General features: G+C 45.0%; 1 protein-coding gene across 1 annotated transcript in view; it reads left to right on the top strand.

Moving 5' to 3' along the window:
- The window catches only part of LOC146822832 (cadherin-10-like), a 919,004-nt gene that overhangs the window by 708,535 nt on the left and 188,688 nt on the right, over positions 1-21,781 (top strand). Inside the window, exon 5 of the mRNA XM_085607023.1 lies at positions 1,539-1,706. Coding sequence (XP_085463149.1) covers positions 1,539-1,706 — 168 coding nt within the window. The remainder of the gene's footprint in view (positions 1-1,538; positions 1,707-21,781) is intronic.

Below are 21,781 nucleotides of genomic sequence, written 5' to 3'. Positions count from 1 at the left end.
GATGTACTCTTATAGTACTCTTGTTTTAATCCTAAATTCCAGGAGTAAACCAGGAGCCCTCATTGCTTACTGCTAGAACTGAGTTATAAGCCAGGTGTACTGCAAAAGTTAATCACATCGGCTCACAGGAAAATCTTTGTGACTAGAGGCCTTTGGTCTTCAACTGTGCTTAAATAAGTTTAAAATGCAAGAAGTAACATTAAATCAAAAATATATATTTATATTATCTATTTCTTGGTCTTGGTCTAGCTGGTCCAAGGGAACACTTTGAGTCTCTGTACAAAGCAGGGGTGTACTGGGAACTCAAAAGAGCGCTGTCAAAAATTATAAATTCAGCCCGCATGTGCAAATATGCTAAAGCAAGCTAGATCCAGAGCAAATATTTCAAGTTGCCTCCGGGACTGCGTAACGTGCAGTACCACTGCGGGATGCCGAAACAGGCCTCAAAGTGTCATAACCAGCCTCCTGGGACATCAGCCTCCCCTGGGATTGCCTACTTGCTCACCAGGCCACTCCAACCATGGTTCAAATATATTAGCAGGACCATTGGAATTAAGCGATTTCGCGGCTGTGCTGTTTTCCTCATAATTATAGATTTACTGATTTTGCCACCTAATATATTATCTGCTTCATATTCAGTTAAATAAATTTGTTTTCATCTCAAACATAACAAAAGTTACTAAAAGATCAGCAACACGTGGTGCCGAGCAGTGAGAGGCCCTTTGCAAATGTTGTCATCTCATTTCTGTTGTTCGTGAAGTATTTAGGTGGTAAACTGGTACTAAAGAGGTAAAACCTGTGGCAAGGCAGTTAACCTGTGCAAAATGACAAAATAAGGGCGGACTACTATAGCGAAATGTTCCGCTTTACGCCACCAAATTTGTCTAACTGGCTGCATAATTTAGTCAAACCTGCCGCATAATTAAACCCTCCCTTGACCATAATCCAATGGCCCTGGTATAGGAAAGAGATTCAAGTCACTGGAAGGAGGAGCTGGGAGGGACTTTATAAATATTCAACGTAATGCACTTTAATTATCTGGGTTTCACGATCAATTCTGTAAAAAATAACAATCTAAACAGTGCATGGGTTGTATTTTTAGAGTGTGTCCATATCTAGGCTTACATGGGGAGTACAACTGTCATCAGTTCAGACAACTATTTGCCTTATTATCGTTACATATTGCTTTTTACTGTCTGTGGGTCATTTGGAACTGTGCCTGTACTTTAGTTTGTGTTGCTGGTCATTTGCTGCGGTAAATTCAAATACAGCAGGTTGCAATATTTACAGGAGTACAACTCTATCACCTGTAAAACGTGTATAGGATCAAAGTCCAAATTATGGACTGTTCTGTATTGCCAATTTAGGTGCAAATTTCAGTTTTTTGTACGAATCCGAATTGCTAAGGTTCATGGAAAGAGGGCTTTGTGATTTCATCTTCTACATGAACGGGGGACAAAACCCTAAGATTAGATTAGAAGAAGGCCTTTAACAAGTATCCGCTCTGCTTCATACTTCAAACGTGTCTTTGATTTCAGGGATCATCAGAACCGCATTACCAAACATGAACCGAGAGAACCGGGAGCACTACCAAGTGGTCATCCAGGCCAAGGACATGGGCGGCCAGCTGGGCGGATTATCCGGCACCACGACCGTGAACATCACGCTGACCGACGTCAACGACAACCCGCCTAGGTTTCTGCAGAGTAAGCAGCCTTTTACAGCTCTTTAATGTGCTGCGTGTGCGCGCCCGCTCCAAAATGGCAGCTAAGCTGTTGCTATCAGGTGTAATTTAGAGAGGTTCTAAATTAAGGGGATACATGTTCGTCGCAGATTCAATTTCAGTGTACATCCTCATTCAGCTGGCGCACAGTAAAAGGTAACGGCAGCAGTCATGAAAACTGCAAACATTTTTATAGCTGAATTTCCCTTTTCTGTCTGCCTGTCAGTTCACCTTTGTTTTTTTTTGTTTTTTTTATCTGTGTGCCTGGCTTACTTTCTCTCTGTCAGTTGTGTCTTCCTCTATTAAACTGAATGTTTTAGGTCATATCCTAAAGAAAAGTGTTCCTTCTCTGGTTAATATAAATGTAAACACTTCAGACCAAAGTTCGGAATTTTAAAGTAGAACAGCGTGAATCAAAGTTGACTGCTGTGAGAAAAAAGCCTTTAAATTCATAGGAACGGTTTTCTGAATGTCTTGAAGGAATTTAAATGATGCTTAAGATTTCTCTTTTTGGCAGTGTAAGCTTGTCACGGCACTATTTGGATTTTTTCTAAGCTCACTTTGACATTGCAGGGCCCATTACCTTCTAGCCTCACAGCTTCGCACGACTCAATAATAATAGAGTGTCTGGTGAGGTAACCTTAATTTTCTGGAGTGTAATATGCTGTATGTAGATCAGACGTTCGACAGCTGGGAGGAGGACAAATATAACAGGAAAAGCCTTCCCAACACTTAAACGATAGGAGTGTGTGAAGTAATTTGGCACTTACATTACAGTCGAGTTCTGACGTCACAATACCTGCTGCCAGCAGCTGATGTGAAAGGTAAGCCAGGTCACGGAGCAGCTGTTTAAAGCAATGAAAATGAAATGTTGCTTTTCTTTCTTCTGCTCTATATTTCTAGCTTAACCCCTTGTGTGCCACGCCCTTTCCCCGCCCTGTGCCGGCCGTTGCATTAGCGGGCGGGGTTCATGACGAGCTGGACTCGTCATGGGCACAGCGCAACCGCGGCCCATGACGAGTCCAGCTCGTCATGGGCACAGAAGGGGTTAAAGAATCAGAGTTTAGAATAATGGGAAACCAAGCTGCTATAGCTTTAGACTGGTGGCAACATAGAGGAAAGCTATGTATGTTGCGACATAAAACTGAAGTTAATATTAACTTTGTTGGTTCCAGCCAATGTGACCATACATTCTACGTCTTGGGAAATTGGGAATTGTTCCTGGGAGGGTATAGATCCTGTGTTTCCTTAAGCGCCCAAGATGGAATTTTAGAATGGCTTGCAGATTTGCTCATAATTTCACTCCGTCTGCCTTCTATAGTTTCTTCAAATTCCTTCTCTACCTGGTGTAAAATACAGGTTAAATATTGTTTAAGTGCATAGGCTGTGTTTAACCTTTGTGTAGGTTTAAAAATTTCTCCCATCATTTCTGCGGTTTTAGTATCAGGTACAGGATTTAAATATTTTCTCAGAGGTACTGAAGAACTGTCACGCAAACGCTTATCACCAGTCAAGCCCTCTACACTGAACCACCACCCTCCTCCTCAAGAGCCTCCAAACTTTCCAGAAAGCAACAGCAAGAGCAATCTTGGACCTGCCCAGATGAACCCACATAACCCCGACCTCCGCAGCCTGCACTGGCTCTCCGTCAAGAAGAGATGCAACTTCAAACTGCTCACCCATTCATACAAGGCCCTCCTCAACCCAGGGCCAGAATACCCGAACACCTGCTTAACCTTCTACCAGCCCATCAGACACCTGCGGTCTGCCTTCTTGGCCCTCGCCACCATCCCACACATCCATCGCACCTGAGCTGGAGGAGGTGCCTACACCCACCTTGCTGCCAAGGCCTGGAATGACCTCCCCATCCACCTCCAAAACTCCACCTGCCCTCGCTGAATTAAGGAGCGGCCCCAAGACCTGGCTGTTCTAATACCCCCATCTCATGCAGCGCCTGGATACCCCCGGGGTGATTAGCGAGCTATACAAATGCTGATTGATTGAGGTATTTCAGACAAGATTAGATCATAATTAGAGTAATAATACTGAAATTTTCATGTGCCATAAAATAAACTGCTTAACACACTACAAGAAATTCCATAGGTCATAGGAAGGTGGTGATAAGTCACACCTTCATATACTGATGTAGGCAGCTGCATGCACACATAACAATCATGAGCATCCATAGTCTCTACATATTCAAATAGGAGTTTTGTACACACATTCATTGAAAAATTACCAGTGGAAACATCTCCATGTAATAGTTTCTCATTTGAAAAGCTTAGACTGTTTTCATTTGATTAAGGAATTCTAGTCCCATAAGTAGGTTCAGTTTGTATCGTGTACAGATGATGGGGTGAATTCAAACCTATAAAAAGTATTACAAGCTTTATGAAAAAAAACAGCAAGTATACATGCACATACACATTTGTGTTTCAATAATATAACATTTGGAGCCATCATATCTTTGAAATCAGACCCCGCAACTTCCGATAAAATTTGGATTAATTGTTTTGCAGCACAGGCAAAGATCAATCAGTTTCTGGCAAGTCTTTTCAATAAAGACTCTTTATAGCACAGTCCACGTTTCCTTTATAGCCTTGTAAATGAATCTCTCAACAACATCACAGTTCTTGTTTGCAGTAAAATATTACCAGCACAAATTGACTCAAGTTCTTTTTTATTCGTAAATCAGTTTCAAGTTTGAATGAGAACACAACATTGTCTCAAGGTGACTCAAGCAAACTTGAATTGTTGTAGCAAAAACCATGATATGCTTCCACCTAGTCATTTAATGCCAAGTAAGTTAATTCAGTTGCAGGGTATATGTACCTTGGTATTTTTGCTCTTTTGGACCTTCTCACTGACGGCCCTTCATCATCACTGTCACTTTGATCAGACTGACTATAGACTTTTGCAATTGATCGTGGTGATTTTCTCTCTGTCAAAATGCGTCTCAATCTTTCTGGTTTTTATGGCCAGGGTTCTCCAGTTACTACTTGCATTTCAGGTGCACGTATCCCTTCAACGGGGTCAAAATCACACCTAGTAAGCCCTTTCTCTTGTGACCCTTCCGTACAAACAAGAGCCGACTCTCTCAGACCCCCTCAAAATCAGTGCATGGAATCCCATTAGCTTGTGTGCCATCAACAGCTTGGCTGACCTGAGTCAGTTGTCTCTCTGTAGCCACCAGTACATCCGAAACAGGTGCTGTATCTTCAAGAGGACTGGGACTATGTAAGTATGTGCAGTGTGCACCCAATTTGGGAGATCACGACACTTAGCAGCAGTTGTGGTTACCAGAATCACCTGGGACAGCCCACGCCAATGAGGCTCCAAGCATGATTGTGTACATGCTTCTTCACCAAGACCCTGTCACCAGGACTAAGGTGATGGCACAGCTCCTGTTGAGGTGAAGTTGCAGCTTCTCTAACCTGCTCAGACACAGAATGCACCACATCAGCCAGTCCTTTACAGTAATTGAGTACCAAGTCATCTGTAATGTTCACTAAGGCATTGGCAGGTACATCAGGCTGTCTCATAGCCCTACCCATAATTACTTTGCATGGGGATAATACCATTCTTTTGTTTGGGGTACTTCTCAAATTCATCAATACAAGAGGCAATGCATCAGGCCATTTCAAAGAAGTTAAAGCACACTCCTTTGCCAGTCTGACTTCAGTGTCCCATTCGCTTGCTCCACTATTCCAGAAGCCTCTGTACTGTAAGTATAATGGAGCTTTTGGTCAATTTGTAATGCTGCACATAACATCTTCAAGACCTCATTATAAAAATGAGTTCCTTGCTCTGACTCCAAAAAAGTTAGAAATCCAAAATGCGATATCAGCTCCCTCAACAACAACTTTCCTACAGTTAAACGTCATTTCGTCTAATAGGGTAAGCTTCTACCCAATGTGAGAAAATACATAGAATCACAAGAACAATTCTCAATCCAGTCGAGTTCGATTAAAAGGACCTCCTGACCTCCCTACGTGAATTATTATCACTGGACCATTTTTCCTGCATTTTGTTGTTATCACACCATGCACCGATGACACAGAGTCTCCGCAACTGACCTGAATCTTGGAATAAACCATCTTTGGTGAAAGAGATGCATCATAGCATCTCTCCCAATGTGTGCATGACCATGATAGTATCGTGCCATAGGTGACATCAAACTATCTTGCAAGACAGGTCTTCCATCAGTGTATACCCATACCTTCCTCTTCCTGTCTCCTAGCGCAACCTGCTCTAACCCATCCCTGTTTCTCAGCTTCTGGCACTTCAGCTTGCAATGATTTTTCCTCCTCCCATGTACCTACTGTGGATAACAACAATCTGTAATCTGTGACTTCAGAGGTCTCTCCCATTGGATTTCCATTGTGGTATAAGTATTTAGAGTGCAATAGCGTGCAGTCTCATACACATAGCTGTTGCCGACTATAACATAAACATTGCCCTGCCGCTAGGCAGCACACTTCACCACAGCAATTTGGGCAGGCAATTGTAGTGACAGCAATAGGTTCTGTTATGTATAGGGGAACCTGATGACATCATGAACCCCCCTCTGTGACCCCAATTGCCCAAAGTCATGTACGATGCCAAATCCATACCGACTGTTGGTAAAGATAGTAACTCACATTTGGCCAGAGATGCTAGAGGCTCATATTAAGGCTACCAACTCAGCCAGTTGTGCAGAAAACATTCCTTGTAACCATGAAGCTTCAACCACACTTCCAACTGTAGAAATTACATATGAAGCTTTTAGATTTTCTTCCACATCTCATAAACATGATCCATTAACAAACAGCACATGATCTGATTCAGGCAAAGGGGTATCAAGTATGTCAGGATGGGGCTTTGTGCACAGCTCTGTCACGTCCAGGCAATAATGATCAGCTTCATTAACCACAATCTCATTTCAAGGAAGGGGCATCAAAGTTGCAGGATTCAAACTCGTGCATCTCATCAACATAATATTCTCAGCTCCCAAAATAATCTGCTCATACTTTGTGAGGCAGCTGCTGGTAAGATGCTGCGTTCGATTACGAGTAAGCAACACCTCCCCTGAATGGGGTACATGTACTTTCAATGGATGTCCCATGACAATGCTCTCGCTCTGTTCGATACTCACACATGTTGTAGCAATGGCTTTCAGACATCCAGACAATGTGACGGCTCCAGAATCAAGAGTAATAAAAAAATAAAGCCACAGGTCTACGTGCAGTATCATATATTTGAGCTAGAACTGACAATGCACAACCTTCACACTCACTGCAGAGCACAGTAAAACTCTTACTATAGTCAGGTATTCCCAAAGCTAGAGCTCGACAAAGACTCTCACAGTTCAGTAAAAGATGCAATTGTTATCCCAAGATACCGGGTCGGACAGATCTTTGTGTTTCAGCCTCTGAAGAGGTTTGGCTGTCAGAGAACATTTTTGAATCCATTGACGATGATAGCCAACCATTCCCAGAAACATGAGGACTTCCTTTTGTCTATTGGGCGGACTCATGTTCAGAATCAATGTGATTCTGTTTTGGAACACCTTTCTTGCTCTTTTCTCAATATGGTGACCAAGATACAGAATGTATTTTTTGCAAAATTGCAGTTTTGACGGGAACACTTTATGTCCATTCTTAACTAAATGGCTCAGTAAGGCAATGGTATCACGTGTGCAAGCCTCCTGTGTACTTGACGCTACCAACAATTCATCAATGTATTGGACAAGAAAATAATTAATTGGCAACTCCAAAGACTCTAGACTTTTCTTCAATATCTGATTCAATATCGAAGGGCTTTCTGTATAGACTTGTAGGGCTCTACACCCTTCCAAGACATGATTACCGCACCGAAAAGCAAAAAGATTAACCCTGGGCGTAGTTCGCATAGTAGCACTACGCATAGCTACGCGAAGTGCACTTCGCACCATGCAAGCTACGCGTAGCTACGCGAACAGCGTAGTGCACTGTGCAAAATGCTGTTTGCACTGATTGCACAGTGCCGGATGCTTGTCATTGCAAACGGCATCTTGCACAGTGCAAGCGGTCGTGTTCTGCCGCTCAAGTAGATTTGTACTCGAGCGGCAGCTTTCTCAACACGGACTGGTAGTTTCTCATCGCGAGCGGTCGCGAGCATACGCGACCACTCGTAATGGGAAACCTGACCTCCGTGCATTGAGAATCTCCCCGGGAGGTTTATTTTCCACGCTCGCGATCGGCAACTTGATGTTGCTGATCGTGAACAAGGAAAAAGTCTCACCGGATGTTATTTCGCTTGCTCGCGGTCGCCAACTTGATGTTGAGGGCCGTGAGCAAGCAGAAAATGCCCGCTATGCTATGTGTTTTTGCAATGTGCTACGTGTGATTCACGTAGCGCGTAGTTGCGCAAACTACGCGAGTGTAACGTAGTCCTACGCCCATGGTTAAAAATGATATTGTCTAGTCTGATGCAACAGGATAGAAAAGAAGACTTGTCACAAATCAATGACAAGAACCATTCAGCTTCACATGGAATTTGAAATACCAGCCCAGCTGGATTCGGTACCACAGGACAACATGAAACCACAATCTGATAAATCTGGTGCAAATTCTGAACAATACGATACGGTACTTACTATTGGGTTTCTGCAAATCATAATAGGAGAGTTTCATGGACTTCCCATTATTTCTTTCATGATTACTTGCTCAACCATTGATTCAATCGAGAGAGTAATCCCTGCAATAGTTTCTGGACTCAAATTATATTGTGGAATGTGCGGAAATTCAGCATTGGGCTTCACAGTGATTTTCACTGGAGCAACATCTTTAGACCAATATCATTTGCCATAAAGTCCGAGACATCTGATAATACGATATCTCTCAATTCCAGGATTAAGTCATCTTGTGTTACCAGGCAAATAATCTTTCAGGTTCTGAGTTCTGTTTAGCCAATTTGAAAACAACATCCTCATCATTGGTATGAAATTCAGTTCCTTTTAGAGTACAATAAATTGAACAGTTGAGTTTCCATAGCAAATCTCGTCCCAATAGATTAACTGAACTTGAATCGCACACAACAAAGGAACCTATTTTTACCATTACTGGTTTCGTAACTGGATTTGACATCTGCTTGTTTGCAAATCCCACAACTTGAATTCTTTCTCCTGAGAGGGGTAGGTTTGGAACTTCTACCATTCTCACAGCATAATGAGGAGCACCAGTGACAACAAGAAATGAGATCAGTGTCCCATTTACTTTACAGTCCACATAGGGACCACTCTGGTCTACAGCTATTGATGCACCAAGCAGCATTCCCCCTCCCTCCTCAGGCACCATCATTGGAAGAGGTCTGAATCTCCATTATCTATCTGATTCAAGGAATATTGTTGAGACAAATCTGATTCACAACATTTTCCTTATTTGCATTGAACCCTTGATTTCAATTGTATTTCTGAAGCTGGCTATTCATTCGAAGCATCAGGGCTTGTGGCGAATTCTGAGCTTGATTTCTCTGTCTGTAAACCTGTTGGATCAGTGTCATAGCAATGTCCAGTGATTGTGCATATCCAATATTCAGAATGTGTCCTCCATTTCCCTGATTAACTAGATTAAATCAACATTCATGCTTCCGGTGCCCTAACTTACCGCAAATGTGACATAGATTTATCTTTTTCAATGCTTCAATTGAAACACTCCAACCTCTACCTTGTGGCTGCATACCCTGTTGTTGAACACCACCTACCTCTCGCATCACAGGGTTTTGCTGATAACCTCCCTGCACAGCAGGCATGTGATCAATACCTAATACATTCTGGTTCTTCTGAACAGCCTCATTTGTCCAACCATCAATTTTTCCTTAATCCTTTTATGCTTCATTTCAGTCTCATCACCAGAATATTTTGCATATTGGAGTATTTCATCCACAGGCTTTCCTTGACAACAAATCAAATGCTGCTGAATCATGTTGCTAATCTCTATCCATATACAAATCGATAAACAAAATATTCCATATGTTCTCAGACACATTTTCCATTCCACTGTACTGCTTGAACATCTGCATCAATCTTTCACAGTAGACACAAACTGTTTCCTTCAATGCATGGGTTTTCTGATCTATTTCCACCCAATCAATTTCCTTAGTGGAAATTTTCCCTTTTAAATAGGCGGCGGCTTGATTATATTTTTTCATCACTTCAGCGGATGGTGCACTGTACAAGGATGTCTAACTGATTCTGTTTCAGACAATCACCAGCAATTTTACACTCTGTCCACAAATCACTTTGAAACCTTCACAAACCGTTCAAACTGTTTGTACCATTGAACAAGATTGTCTCTCAATTTCGGAAATTAATTTCTAAAAGACAATATTTCTGGCCTTGTCCAAGGAACGTGTACGTATCCTTTTCAGGTACTGCACTCATAGGGAGCATCTTTATTTCCTCACCTCCATCGTCTTCGATAGCTGGGAGCATCCGCATTGTGACTCTTTTTGTTTCCTTTTTCTTAGCCCTTTGGCATTCCCATTTTTCGAACTCTCCCAATTTCCTAAGGATAGCTAGCAACTCCTTAATTTGCAATCTCATTCCTGAAGGTCCTATGTTTCCAATATCTTTATCATTGTTATCTACTCTGTAAGGTTTCTGTGATGTTTTTGATTTTTGTACATCCACTCTGTATTTCTGTGTCCATTCAGACAATTTTTCATGAGTGCTCCGAGCACATCTGGAATTGACTTTGCAGATGAACAGTAATTCATCATCCTTGTAGGCAACTATTCTGGCCGGGCTTATTTTCCTATAATCATCTCTTCTACATTGAGGCACACTACATCAAGGAATCTAGTTTTATTCAATCTTGGGGAATTTGTTCCATTAATTCCTCAACCCTTTCCGTTTGCAGAAGTGTCAATACTTCTAAGCCAATCATCAATTTCTTGATAAGCGGGACCTGGTTGTTCTGTTGGCTTATTCAGATATATATATCCCCATGACAATCTTACTTTCCTGCAATAGATATTGAATGTAAAAGGGACACATCAGAATCTGGCATTCACGCGTGAAGAGCATTTTCCATGGCACTCTGAGTTATCCATTGAGATGCCACATCATTCTCAGATATGTAGAAAGGTTGAGCTTGCCTCGATTTCCCTGTTGAAGAATTAAGTTGTGTAAAATGTACAAATGAATCAACATTCATTCCATTAAAAATATCAGCTGGAGCTGAATCTAATGGCGTCTGTGTAGACTGCCTCAATCTCAAGTCAACAGCAGTAGAGGTTGGACCATTTATCCCAGTAGGGACAGCCAAAGTTTGTATCTGGCTTCCTTAATTGCCAGATTGATATATAGGGACTACAGGTACTATAGATACTGGAACAGTTAGTGCGTCTGATGCATTATGAATAGTCTGATTAGTAGTGTTTGGCATTTCGGTATTACCTCCCGTTGGAGAGAAAAGTGTGTGTGGAACTGGATCTATAAGTACAGCAGTTGCATCAGGAATTTTCCCAAGATATGAATTTTTCAAATTCGGGGGCTGACTCTCATTCTAAGGTGGTTGGTGATTTAGCAATAGTACATTTAAAAAATCATCATCATATTCACTATCACTACGTCCATCCAGAGCTAGTATTCTCATGGTGTTTTTTCTTTCCCTTTGCTTGCCTCCACCCTCTTTCTCTGCAACTAGTACAGGATACATTCTAGTAACTGCTACTATTTCAGTTCTCCAAGCCTTTTGTTGTGCATCTCATCTGGCCTCAACATATCTATCCAGGGTATTCTTGTACCTTCCCTGATATTTCTGTTTTTCTTTTTGATGTGCTGCATGCTCCCATTCACTAAGTGCTTCAAATTGCATGGGTTTAGGAGGTGGGTTGATCTCATACAATTGCCTCCTCAAATTTTCAAGAATTCTAAAATTAAAGGTTCCATATTCTGAAAAGGCTAAGGGACCATAATTCTCAGTGCATTTCATCCAATTTTCAAGCCATGTACATGTATGATATCCCTTCCTTGTGACATAAGCAGTACTGGTGTACCCTTGGGTGGTATCAGCACTCTATTTGGTATAGGCACATCTCTCTGCATCAAGTTTCTCAAATTCTTCAGGGTTTTCATTATTGCTTAATTAAATTGTGTTTTTCACTAATGATTGTCCAACAAATCAATTTCTCCAACACTCCCTTGTTTAGCGTTCACAACCAATACCAGTGCGGCACCCTGTGATGTAGTCAACCTATCAAACCACAGTGTTACATCAACTGACCAATACCAGGGTGGCACACTGTGATGTCAATCTCACTCCTCATAGCGGCTTGTTAGATTTTGGGGTCTCTAGTATGCAGTGGTAGGTACCTTTGACCAAATAGGGACCCTTGCGTCTAGCCAGGGTAAGGGGCTACACTCCTAAAATAAGCCCTGCTCACCCCCTTGGTAGCTTGGCCCGAGCAGGCAGGCTTATCTCAGAGGCAGTGTGTAAAACATTTGTGAACACATACAGTAATACAGTGAAAACACTACAGATGGACACCACACAAGTTTAGAAAAATAAGTATTCTTTACTAGACTTAACAAGAGACCAAAAAATCTGCAATACTGTAATCAAAAATAGACTTTAAAATGGTAGGAAAAAGCTCAGTTCTCTTAAGATTGTAAATGCAACACTTTACTCTCAAAGTACCTTGGATCCGGAATGCAAAGTAAACAAAAGGGTCACAGGGAAGGTGATGCGTTGGTTCCTTACACTCAGGGGAGTACTGTATGGGGAGGTGATGCGTCACTTTCTTACTGCTCTTCGGTACGATGCGACAAGATGGCGCCTCGATGCGATAATTTTCTCCGGTGCGATGCGACAAAATTGCGTCTTGGTTACGATGCGACAACGTTGATGCGATGCATCCACGCCCGATGGCAGTGCGGCGACTCGATGATCTTCTGAGGCCCTGCGACACGCTTCTCTGGTGATGCTACGGCGATCTCTGCGGTGGCAGCACATTTATCCGGTGATGCGACGCGCTTCGGTGATGCGATGGTGACAGCGGCAGCGGCGGCTCGCTTCCTTGGCAATGTGACGGCAACTGCTGCTGTGGCGACACGCTTCTCATCACTTAGTCACGCTTCCAGTTCCCAGCAACACGCAGTCTCTCAGAAGGCCCAGCACAACAGCAGGCACTTCAATTCGCCAGCAAGGGAATTCAGGGTGGAGGTGGTTGGTGAAGTCTTGTATCCCTGAGATTTCAGGCAGGAGGCAAGCTCATAGTTCAAGCCCTTGGAGATTCTTCCTCAAGTTGATGAAAAGCACCCTCAGTCCTCTTCTCCTTTCTTTGGCAATGAATCAACCACTGCAGGCCAACCCCCAAACACACAGCACAGGGGATTCCCCTCCTTCAGCTTCCTGGTTCTTCTCCTCAGCAAAGGTTCGTCTTGATTCCCAGAAGTGATCTAAAGTTCTGGGGTCAGGGTCCCCCTTTTTATACACCAAAATCCTTTGTCTCTGAAGGCAGAGAGTGTCTATACCTAGTCCAAACCAGTTCTGGGTGCATTATGCCAGTGTACACCTTCTTCCTTTGTCAGTGTGGGCCGGGGTCCTCAGACACACCACAGGAGGTGGAGCCAGCATTGTGGAAGGCAGGCACAGCCATATTCAGGCCCAGGTGCTACTCCTCCCACCACTCCTCATGCAGATAGGTCTATCCAGCCTTTTGCTGACTCACCCTGACTCCTGGAGCCCCCCAGCCCCTGTCACTCAGAAACCAGACATGGAATACACAACCTAGCAGAGGCAGGCTTGGATAGTTAGGCAAGAAAATACCTACTTTCTAAAAGTGGTATTTTCAAACACAGGATGTTAAAACCAATTTAACTAAAATATGTATTTTATCATTCTGAGTTCAGGCATACTGAATTCGTTTTTCTACCATGTTCCCTGCGTCAGTTATGATTATAAGGTATATAATCACTCTGCCCATTCGGACCTATGGGAGCAGGTAGCCTTGCAATAGTGAAACACGAAAATCGCTATAATTCAATATTAGGACATGCCACCCACATCAGGGCATGTCCTACCTTTTACCTACAATGCACCCTGTCCTTAGGCCTACCTTAGGGATGTCAGATATGTGGAAAAGGGAAGGTTTGAGGACTGGCAAGTGGGTGCACTCGCCAAGTCAACACAGCAGTACCAGACTGCACACAGGCTCTGCAATGGCAGGCCTGGGACACACTTTACAAGCTGCTCTGGTGAGTGGCACAATCAGTGCTGCAAGCCCACCAGCAACATTTGATTTACAAGCCCTGGGCACAAGCACTGTACTGACAAGTAAACTAAATAAGCAAATCATGGAGTCACTCATCCATACATCAATTTAACATAGGGAGCACTTGCACTGTAGCACTAAATAGAAGTGGCACAGTGCCCAAAGCATCTAAAACCAGCAAAAACATAAGAGGCAACAGCAAAATATGGAATGGAGACCCATGCCAATGGTGCCAGGTCTGACAAATGTCCCCTCCAGCTGAGATGTGGGGAGAACTACCCTACCACTTGGAAGTTCTCATCACTAAGGCGGAAAAAGCTGGACAGACCATCAGCATTGGCTTGTTCTGTACCAAGGCGGTGATCCACTGTGAAGTCCATCCTCTGTAGGGAACTGGACCACCTCAACAGTTTTGGATTCTCACCCCGCATCTACATAAACCATCTGAGGGGCCTGTGGTCTGTCTGAACCCGGAAGTGAGTCCCAAACAAGTATGATCTCAACTTCTTCAGTGCCCAGACCATAGCAAATGCCTCACGCTCAATTGCCCTCCACCTCTGTTCCCGAGGAAGTAACCTCCTACTAATGAAGGCTATAGGTTGGTCTAGGCCCTCCTCATTAATCTGTGACAGAACAGCCCCCACAACATGCTCTGAAGCGTCTGTTTGGACAATAAACTCTTTTGAGAAGTTGGGCGCCAGGAGCACGGGCGCTGTGCACCTGGCAGTCTTCAGGGCATCAAAAGCTTTTTGACAGGTGTCAGTCCAGTTCACTTTCTTGGGCTGCTTCCTGGAAGTCAGTTCTGTCAAGGGGGCAACGATGCTGCCATACCCCTTGACAAACCTTGTGTAGTACCCAGTGAGTCCTAAAAAGTCTCTCACTTCTGTCTGGGTCTTGGGTGGTTTCCAAGCCAGGATGGTCTCAATCTTGGGCTGTAGGGGCGCCACCTGGCCGCTCCCTACCTGGTGTCCCAAGTACACCACAGAACCCTGCCCGATCTGACACTAACTCGCCTTGATCGTGAGGCCTGCTCTCCGCAGCGTCATCAACACTTCCCAGAGGTGGCACAGATGTTCTTCCCAACTGACGCTAAACACTGCAGTGTCATCCAAGTAGGCGGCACTGAACTCTTCCAGTCCAGCCAACACCTAGTCGACCAACCTCTGAAAGGTGGCAGGGCCATTCTTCATCCCAAAGGGCATAACCCGCAATTGGTAGTGCCCATCTGGTGTGGAGAATGCTGACCTCTCTCTTGCCCCATCAGTCAAGGCGATCTGCCAGTACCCATACGTTTAGTCAAATGTGCTGAGGTACCGGGCAGTCCCTAACTGATCAATGAGCTCATCTGCTCTGGGGATGGGGTGCGCGTCAGTCCTGGTGACTGAATTGAGCTCTCGGTAGTCCACACAGAACCTAAGTTCTGGTGTGACACCCGGTGCGGCAGCCTTTGGGACCAAGACCACTGGGCTGGCCCAAGGACTGTTAGAGGACTCAATCACCCCAACGCAAGCATCTTGGAGACCTCCTCCATGATGCAAGCTCTCACCCTGTCACTCACTCTGTAAGTTTGAGGCTGAACAGGAGGACTGTCCCCAGTGTCTACATCATGGACACACCAATCAGTGACACTGGGAATCAGGGAGAACAAATCAGAAAACTGTCCCAGTAACTGTTGACAGTCATTCTGCTGCTCAGGGGTCAGGGTGGAAGAGAGGTTCCCACCCTCCACTGACCCATCTTGTGTTGTTGCAGACAGAAGGTCAAGAAGAGGCTCAGTCTCCTCCATTCCAGCATCTGTTGCTAGGAGCATGCCCACTTCGGACATCTCTAAGTGGGGCTTCAGGCCGTTGACATGTAGGACCCGCAAAGGTTTCCTGGGAGACCTCAAGTCCACCAAGTAGGTGACATTACTCTTGCGCTCCACCACCTCAAAGGGTCCGGTCCACTTATCCTGGAGCGCACAGGGCTCCACTGGGGTCATGACCCACACTTTCTGACCAAGCTGAAGCTCAACCAGAGTGGCATTCTGGTCGTACCACCGCTTCATCTCCTCCTGGCTGGCTTCCAGATTTGCCTGAGCGAGTTGTCTGAATCGTCTAGTCTGGTTCCTGAAGGCCAGCATGTAGCTATATACATCCTGGGGAGGTTTCCTGGGAGATTGCTGCCAGCCTTCCTTGACCAAACTCAGAGGTCCTCTCACTGGGTGACCGTAGAGAAGTTCAAAGGGGCTGAACCCTAGGGACTTCTGTGACACCTCACGGTAAACAAAGAGAAGGCATGGTAAGAGGCTGTCCCACTTACGCCTCATAGGTTCCTCAAGACCCATAATCATGCCTTTAACGGTCCGGTTGAATCGCTGAACCAGCCCAAAACCTTGGGGGTGATAAGGAGTGGTGAACTTATAAGTTACGCCACACTCCTGCCACAGGGACTTCATATACTTGGAAATGAAGTTTGTGTCTCGGTCTGACACCACCTCTCTGGGGAACCCCATGTGGGAGAAAATCCCCATCAGTGCACGTCCCACCACGGTGGCCGTCACAGTCTGGAGAGGGATGGCTTCCGGGTACCGGGTGGCATTGTCCACCAAGACCAGGATGAACCTGTTGCCCATGGCTGTCTTGGGATCCAGAGGCCCCACAATGTCAATGCCCACCCTGTCAAAGGGGGTGTTGACCACAGGGAATGGCTGGAGAGGAGCCTTGTGCTTCCTCCCACTCTTTCCACTTGCCTGGCAAGTCTGACAGGTCCTGCAATGAGTGTCTGAACTCTTGCACATTTGGGGCCAATAAAAGTGAGTGACAAGTCTGGCAAAGGTCTTGTCCTGCCCCAAATGTCCTGCTAAAGGTACATCATGAGCCAGTCCCAGTAGGAAGGCTCTGAAGCGCTGGGGTACCACCAGCACATGGGCTGACCCAGGCTCAGCAACCTTAGGCTCACTATACAGGAGACCATTCTCCCAGTAGATCCAATGTGATCCAGACTGATCACCTGCTGCCTGGTTTGCAGCTTGTTGCCACAAACCTACAAGAGAAGGGCACTTCTTCTGCTCCTCGCAGAACTCTTCCCTGGAGAGTCCTCCTCCCTTCTGCCAATGGGTTAGCTCAGGCAGGTCCCCCAGTTTGGCTACCTGTTCCCCTGTAGGTTCCAGGGCATCTCCCTCAAGGTCTGCCTCCTCCTGGACCGTGGGAACTGTGGGGGCGGGTGTCCCATGCCCCGGCCTCTTCTCTTTAAGGCAGGCACCTGGGCCACTCTTTCAGGCTCCAGGTCCTCTTGAACACCCTTACTGGCTGCCATAGACCGAGTGGTCACTCATGCCCACTCAGGCAAACCCAACATCTCTAAATGAGCACTTCACTCCACATTAGCCCAAGGGGAGCGCTCCAAATCGTTACCCAACAGACAACCAACAGGCAAGACTGGCCTCACAGCTACTTGAAAAGTCCCTGAGACCCCCAATCAAAGGGAACCTGAGCCACCTTACAGTGGCTCTCTGTGTGGTCCGCGGCAACAACTGGGTAAAATGCATTGGGATTACCTGCTCTTCAGATACCAGCCAAAGACTGACAACTGTCACACTGGCTCCGGTGTCTCTAAGAGCTTCCACCCTATGGCCCTTGATGGTCACCAACTGCATGTACTTCTTAGTGTTATCAGGCAGCTGGGTCCTGTGGACCACCTCACAGTCTCCTAAAGAGACTAGGGACATCTCTGCAGGACCCCACCCACCTTGGGCACCCATCTCCTCCCCCAGGGCTACCCTAGCCATCTGCCGGGGTGGTGCACCAGTGGGTGCTGTCTTCCCATACAAGGGACATCTAGCATCATAAGAACAGTGGCCCACTAGACCACACTTAAAACAGGTCTTGGGCCCCCTGTGAACAGGCTTATCTGTCTGGCCCCTGCCTTCTTCTCAGGGGGAGGCTGGGAACCTTTCCCTTGGTTCCCTTGGGGATTACTTTGGAGTCCTTTCTGGAAATCCCTCTGTTTACCCTTGTCCCCCCCACTCCTCTGCTGGGGACTCTGCCCTCCTTTGACGAAGTCTCCCACATGACCCTTGTGGACCCAGGTGCTCACCCAGCGGTCCGCCTCCTCAGCAAGCTTCCTAGATTTAGTCAGCTTCCTATCAATCAGGTGCTGGCGTAGCTCTGGAAAACAATTATAGGACAAGTGCTCCCATGCAAGCAAATCACAGAGCGCCTCAGAATTATCCACTTTGCTACCCTTCACCCAACCATCCAATGTTCTGCAAAAGAAAGAGACATATTCCACCCATGTGGTAGACTCTAGTTTCTTGCAATTCCTAAATCTTTGTCTGTACAACTCTGGGGTCAAACCATATCTGGACATTAGGGCTCCCTTCATGTGGGCATAGGACACCTGCTCCTCTGTAGGTAAATCTAACAAGGTGTCCCGCCCATCACTAACAAAGCTGCCCCACAACCCCGCTCCCCAATCCTTCTCAGGGACCCTTTGGGCCAACATTGCAGCTTCAGAAACCATAAACCATTGACCAATATCCTCATTCTTGTGAAAATCTTTAACTACTTCTTTGGGGATGTAGGCTCTTGCTTCTACAGGCACTGGCGGTGTGCTGCCACCAGAGGGAGGAACCCCTAAACTTTTGACTTTGAGTTCCAATTTCCTCAACATTCTGTCATGTTCAAAATGCATTTTCTTTTCCTCTAAGGCTAACTTCTTTATTTCTAATTTCATCCCAAGCTCTATTTTCTTGCTCTCTATGTCCATCTGACCATCCATTTTGAGCCTAACTAGCTCCAACTTGTGCACCCTTTCCCTCTCTCTGTCCTCCAGCTCTCCTGGGGACAGACCCTTGGAAGAAACACTGCTGCCTGCCCTGGAAGGTACTTTCTCCCCGGTTGGGCCCACTGGCCTCTCAAGCTGCCCATCTAAATCCTCTGCCTCCACCACCGGCTCCTCAGGATGCTCACTGGCATTCCTAGATTCCAACCAGGCCCTCAGCGCCTTTTGGTATTCCTCTTTCCTGGTGAGGCCTTTCACAGAGATTTTAAATTTTTTGCACAAAGCTTTGAGATTAGGCACAGTGTAAGCATCAATTCTCACTTCTTCCAAATCAATGTCTACAGATGCTATGGATATTGGCATACTCATGGTAGAAAAGACTGGCAGTTCTCAAGAATCAAAAATAGAAAAAGAAGTTCCAAGGAACAAACTCTACCAAAATGTATATGGTTGCGTTATGGTCTGCACTCACTAGTAGTGTACACCGATCACTGTATATGAGTCACAAATGCAAGTCCAAATCCTCACCGCTGACCACCAATGTTAGATTTGGGGGCCTCTAGTTGGCAGGGGTAGGTACCTTTGACCAAATAGGGACCCTTGCGTCTAGTCAGGGTAAGGGGCTACACTCCTAAAATAACCCCTGCTCACCCCCTTGGTAGCTTGGCATGAGCAGGCAGGCTTATCTCAGAGGCAGTGTGTAAAGCATTTGTGAACACATACAGTAATACAATGAAAACACTACAGAACGACACCACACAGCTTTAGAAAAATAAGTATACTTTAGTAGACTTAACAGAAGACCAAACGGCAAAAATCCACAATACTGTAATCAAAAACAGACTTTAAAATGGTAGGAAATAGCTCAGTTCTCTTAAGATTGTAAATGCAACACTTTACTCTCAAAGTACCTTGGATGCTTAAAGCAAAGCAAACAAAAGGGTCACAGGGAAGGTGCTACGTCGGTTCCTAACACTCAGGGGAGTGGATGCCTCGGTACCTTACTGCTGCACAGGGGAGTTGAAGCTCGCTTCCTTACTGTGTAGGGAGGTGATGCGTTGGTTTCTTACTGCTCTTCGGTGTGATGCGACAAGATGGCGCCTCGATGTGATACTTCTCTCCGGTGCGATGGGACAAAATGGCGTCTTGGTTAGGATGCGACAACGTTGATGCAATGCGTTCACGCCCGACGGCCATGCGGCGACTCGCTGATCTTCTGAGCCGTGACAGGCCCTGAGACACTCTTCTCAGGTGATGCGACGGCGACCTCTGCGGCGGCGGCATGTTTCTCCGGTGATGCGACATGCTTCGGTGATACGATGGTGACAGCGGCAGCAGCGGCTCGCTTCCTTGCCGATGCGACGGCAACTGCTGCGGCGGTGACATGCTTCTCGAAGTTGAGTCGCGTTTCCAGTTCCCAGCAACACACAGTCTCTCAGAAGGCCCAGCACAGACCTCTCAGTCCATTGGTCAGTTTGTGAAGGATGGTTGTCGTGAGACATATAGGAGACACATAATATAGTACGAGAAGGTGTTGGTCACGTAAGTTGTCAGACCATCAAGTATATGACTTTTTGCGACTCGCAATTTGTGACTCGCAAAATGGAATGTACAACAGTGTCTCAGACACTGTTTGCGATTCCCAAAAGGGCTGCAAGGAACCTGCCTTGTTAATATTCATAAGGTAGATCACAATTTGTGACCCATTGGAAATGGTCCGCACTCACAGGGATGGTGGCCTGCTGGGGTCAGCAGCCCACCATGTCTGTGACTGCTTTTTCAAATGCAGTCCATTTTCCTTAAAGGAAAATGGCATGCGTCTCAAAAAGAAAAATGAAACATTCCAGTTTCCTTTTTTAAGAGTAGGCAGTGGTCCGTGGGACCACTGCCTGCTGTTAAAAAAAATTTGAACCCACATTTGGAGAGTGACCTCTTCCAATTTGCGATTGGTCTGCCACCAACTTTCCATTGGTGGTAAAATACAAATGTTTTGAAACATCATTTCGGTCGCAAAACATTTGTACATGACACTGCGAGTCGCTATTAGGAAGGAACGCCCTTGACATGACCATTCCTAATAGCGAGTTGCAAACCCTATTTTGCGAGTTGGTAATAGTTTATATCAACAAAAATAGCGATTATTTAATTGCGATTTAATTTAGGTAATCACAAATTGCGATTCCCCAAATGCAATGCATGATAAAATCGCAATTAGCTATTTTGCAAATAGGGATCGCAAATTGCCATCAATTTGAACTTGACGGTACTTTGCAAAAACTTTTAAAAATGCACTAAAGTACATTTTTCAAAGTTCCTGGTTACACACACACTGCCCAACATGTGTTCACAATACAATTTCAGGGGTGCAACAGGGTGTCCTTTTGGAATGAAGGGGAAGCCATTCCTTAATTGTGACTCACAATTTGGGGTCGCAATTAAGGAATGTTTTGGAATCGCTATTTTTTTAGTGATTCCGACATACAAGGGGCCCGATTCACAGAACTAACTTAAGACAAAATCCTAAACTTACTACCATTTTGGTATTCACAGAAGGCACTTACTCATTTCGGTATTCACAGAAGTTAGGAGTCCTAACTTTAGGACTCCTAAATGCCTTCTGTGAATACCGAAAGTCTTAAAATTAGGTTTTTTCTCAGTTTAGTAGTAGTATAGTTAGGACTCCTAACTTTAGGACTCCTAAATGCCTTCTGTGAATACCGAAAGTCTTAAAATTAGGATTTTTCTCAATTTAGCAGTCCTAAGTTTAGGACTCCTAAGTTTAGGACTCCTAAATGCCTTCTGTGAATACCGAAAGCCTTAAAATTAGGATTTTTCTCAGTTTAGTAGTAGTATAGTTAGGACTCCTAACTTTAGGACTCCCAAATGCCTTCTGTGAATACCGAAAGTCTTAAAATTAGGATTTTTCTCAATTTAGTAGTCCTAAGTTTAGACTTAGGACTACTAAATTGAGAAAAATCCTAATTTTAAGACTTTCGGTATTCACAGAAGGCATTTAGGAGTCCTAAAGTTAGGAGTCCTAACTATACTACTACTAAA

The sequence above is a fragment of the Triturus cristatus genome, chromosome 5_2, assembly GCF_964204655.1.
Source record: "Triturus cristatus chromosome 5_2, aTriCri1.1, whole genome shotgun sequence".
Lineage (NCBI taxonomy): Eukaryota > Metazoa > Chordata > Amphibia > Caudata > Salamandridae > Triturus > Triturus cristatus.
This window is presented reverse-complemented; position numbering and strand designations above follow the sequence as displayed.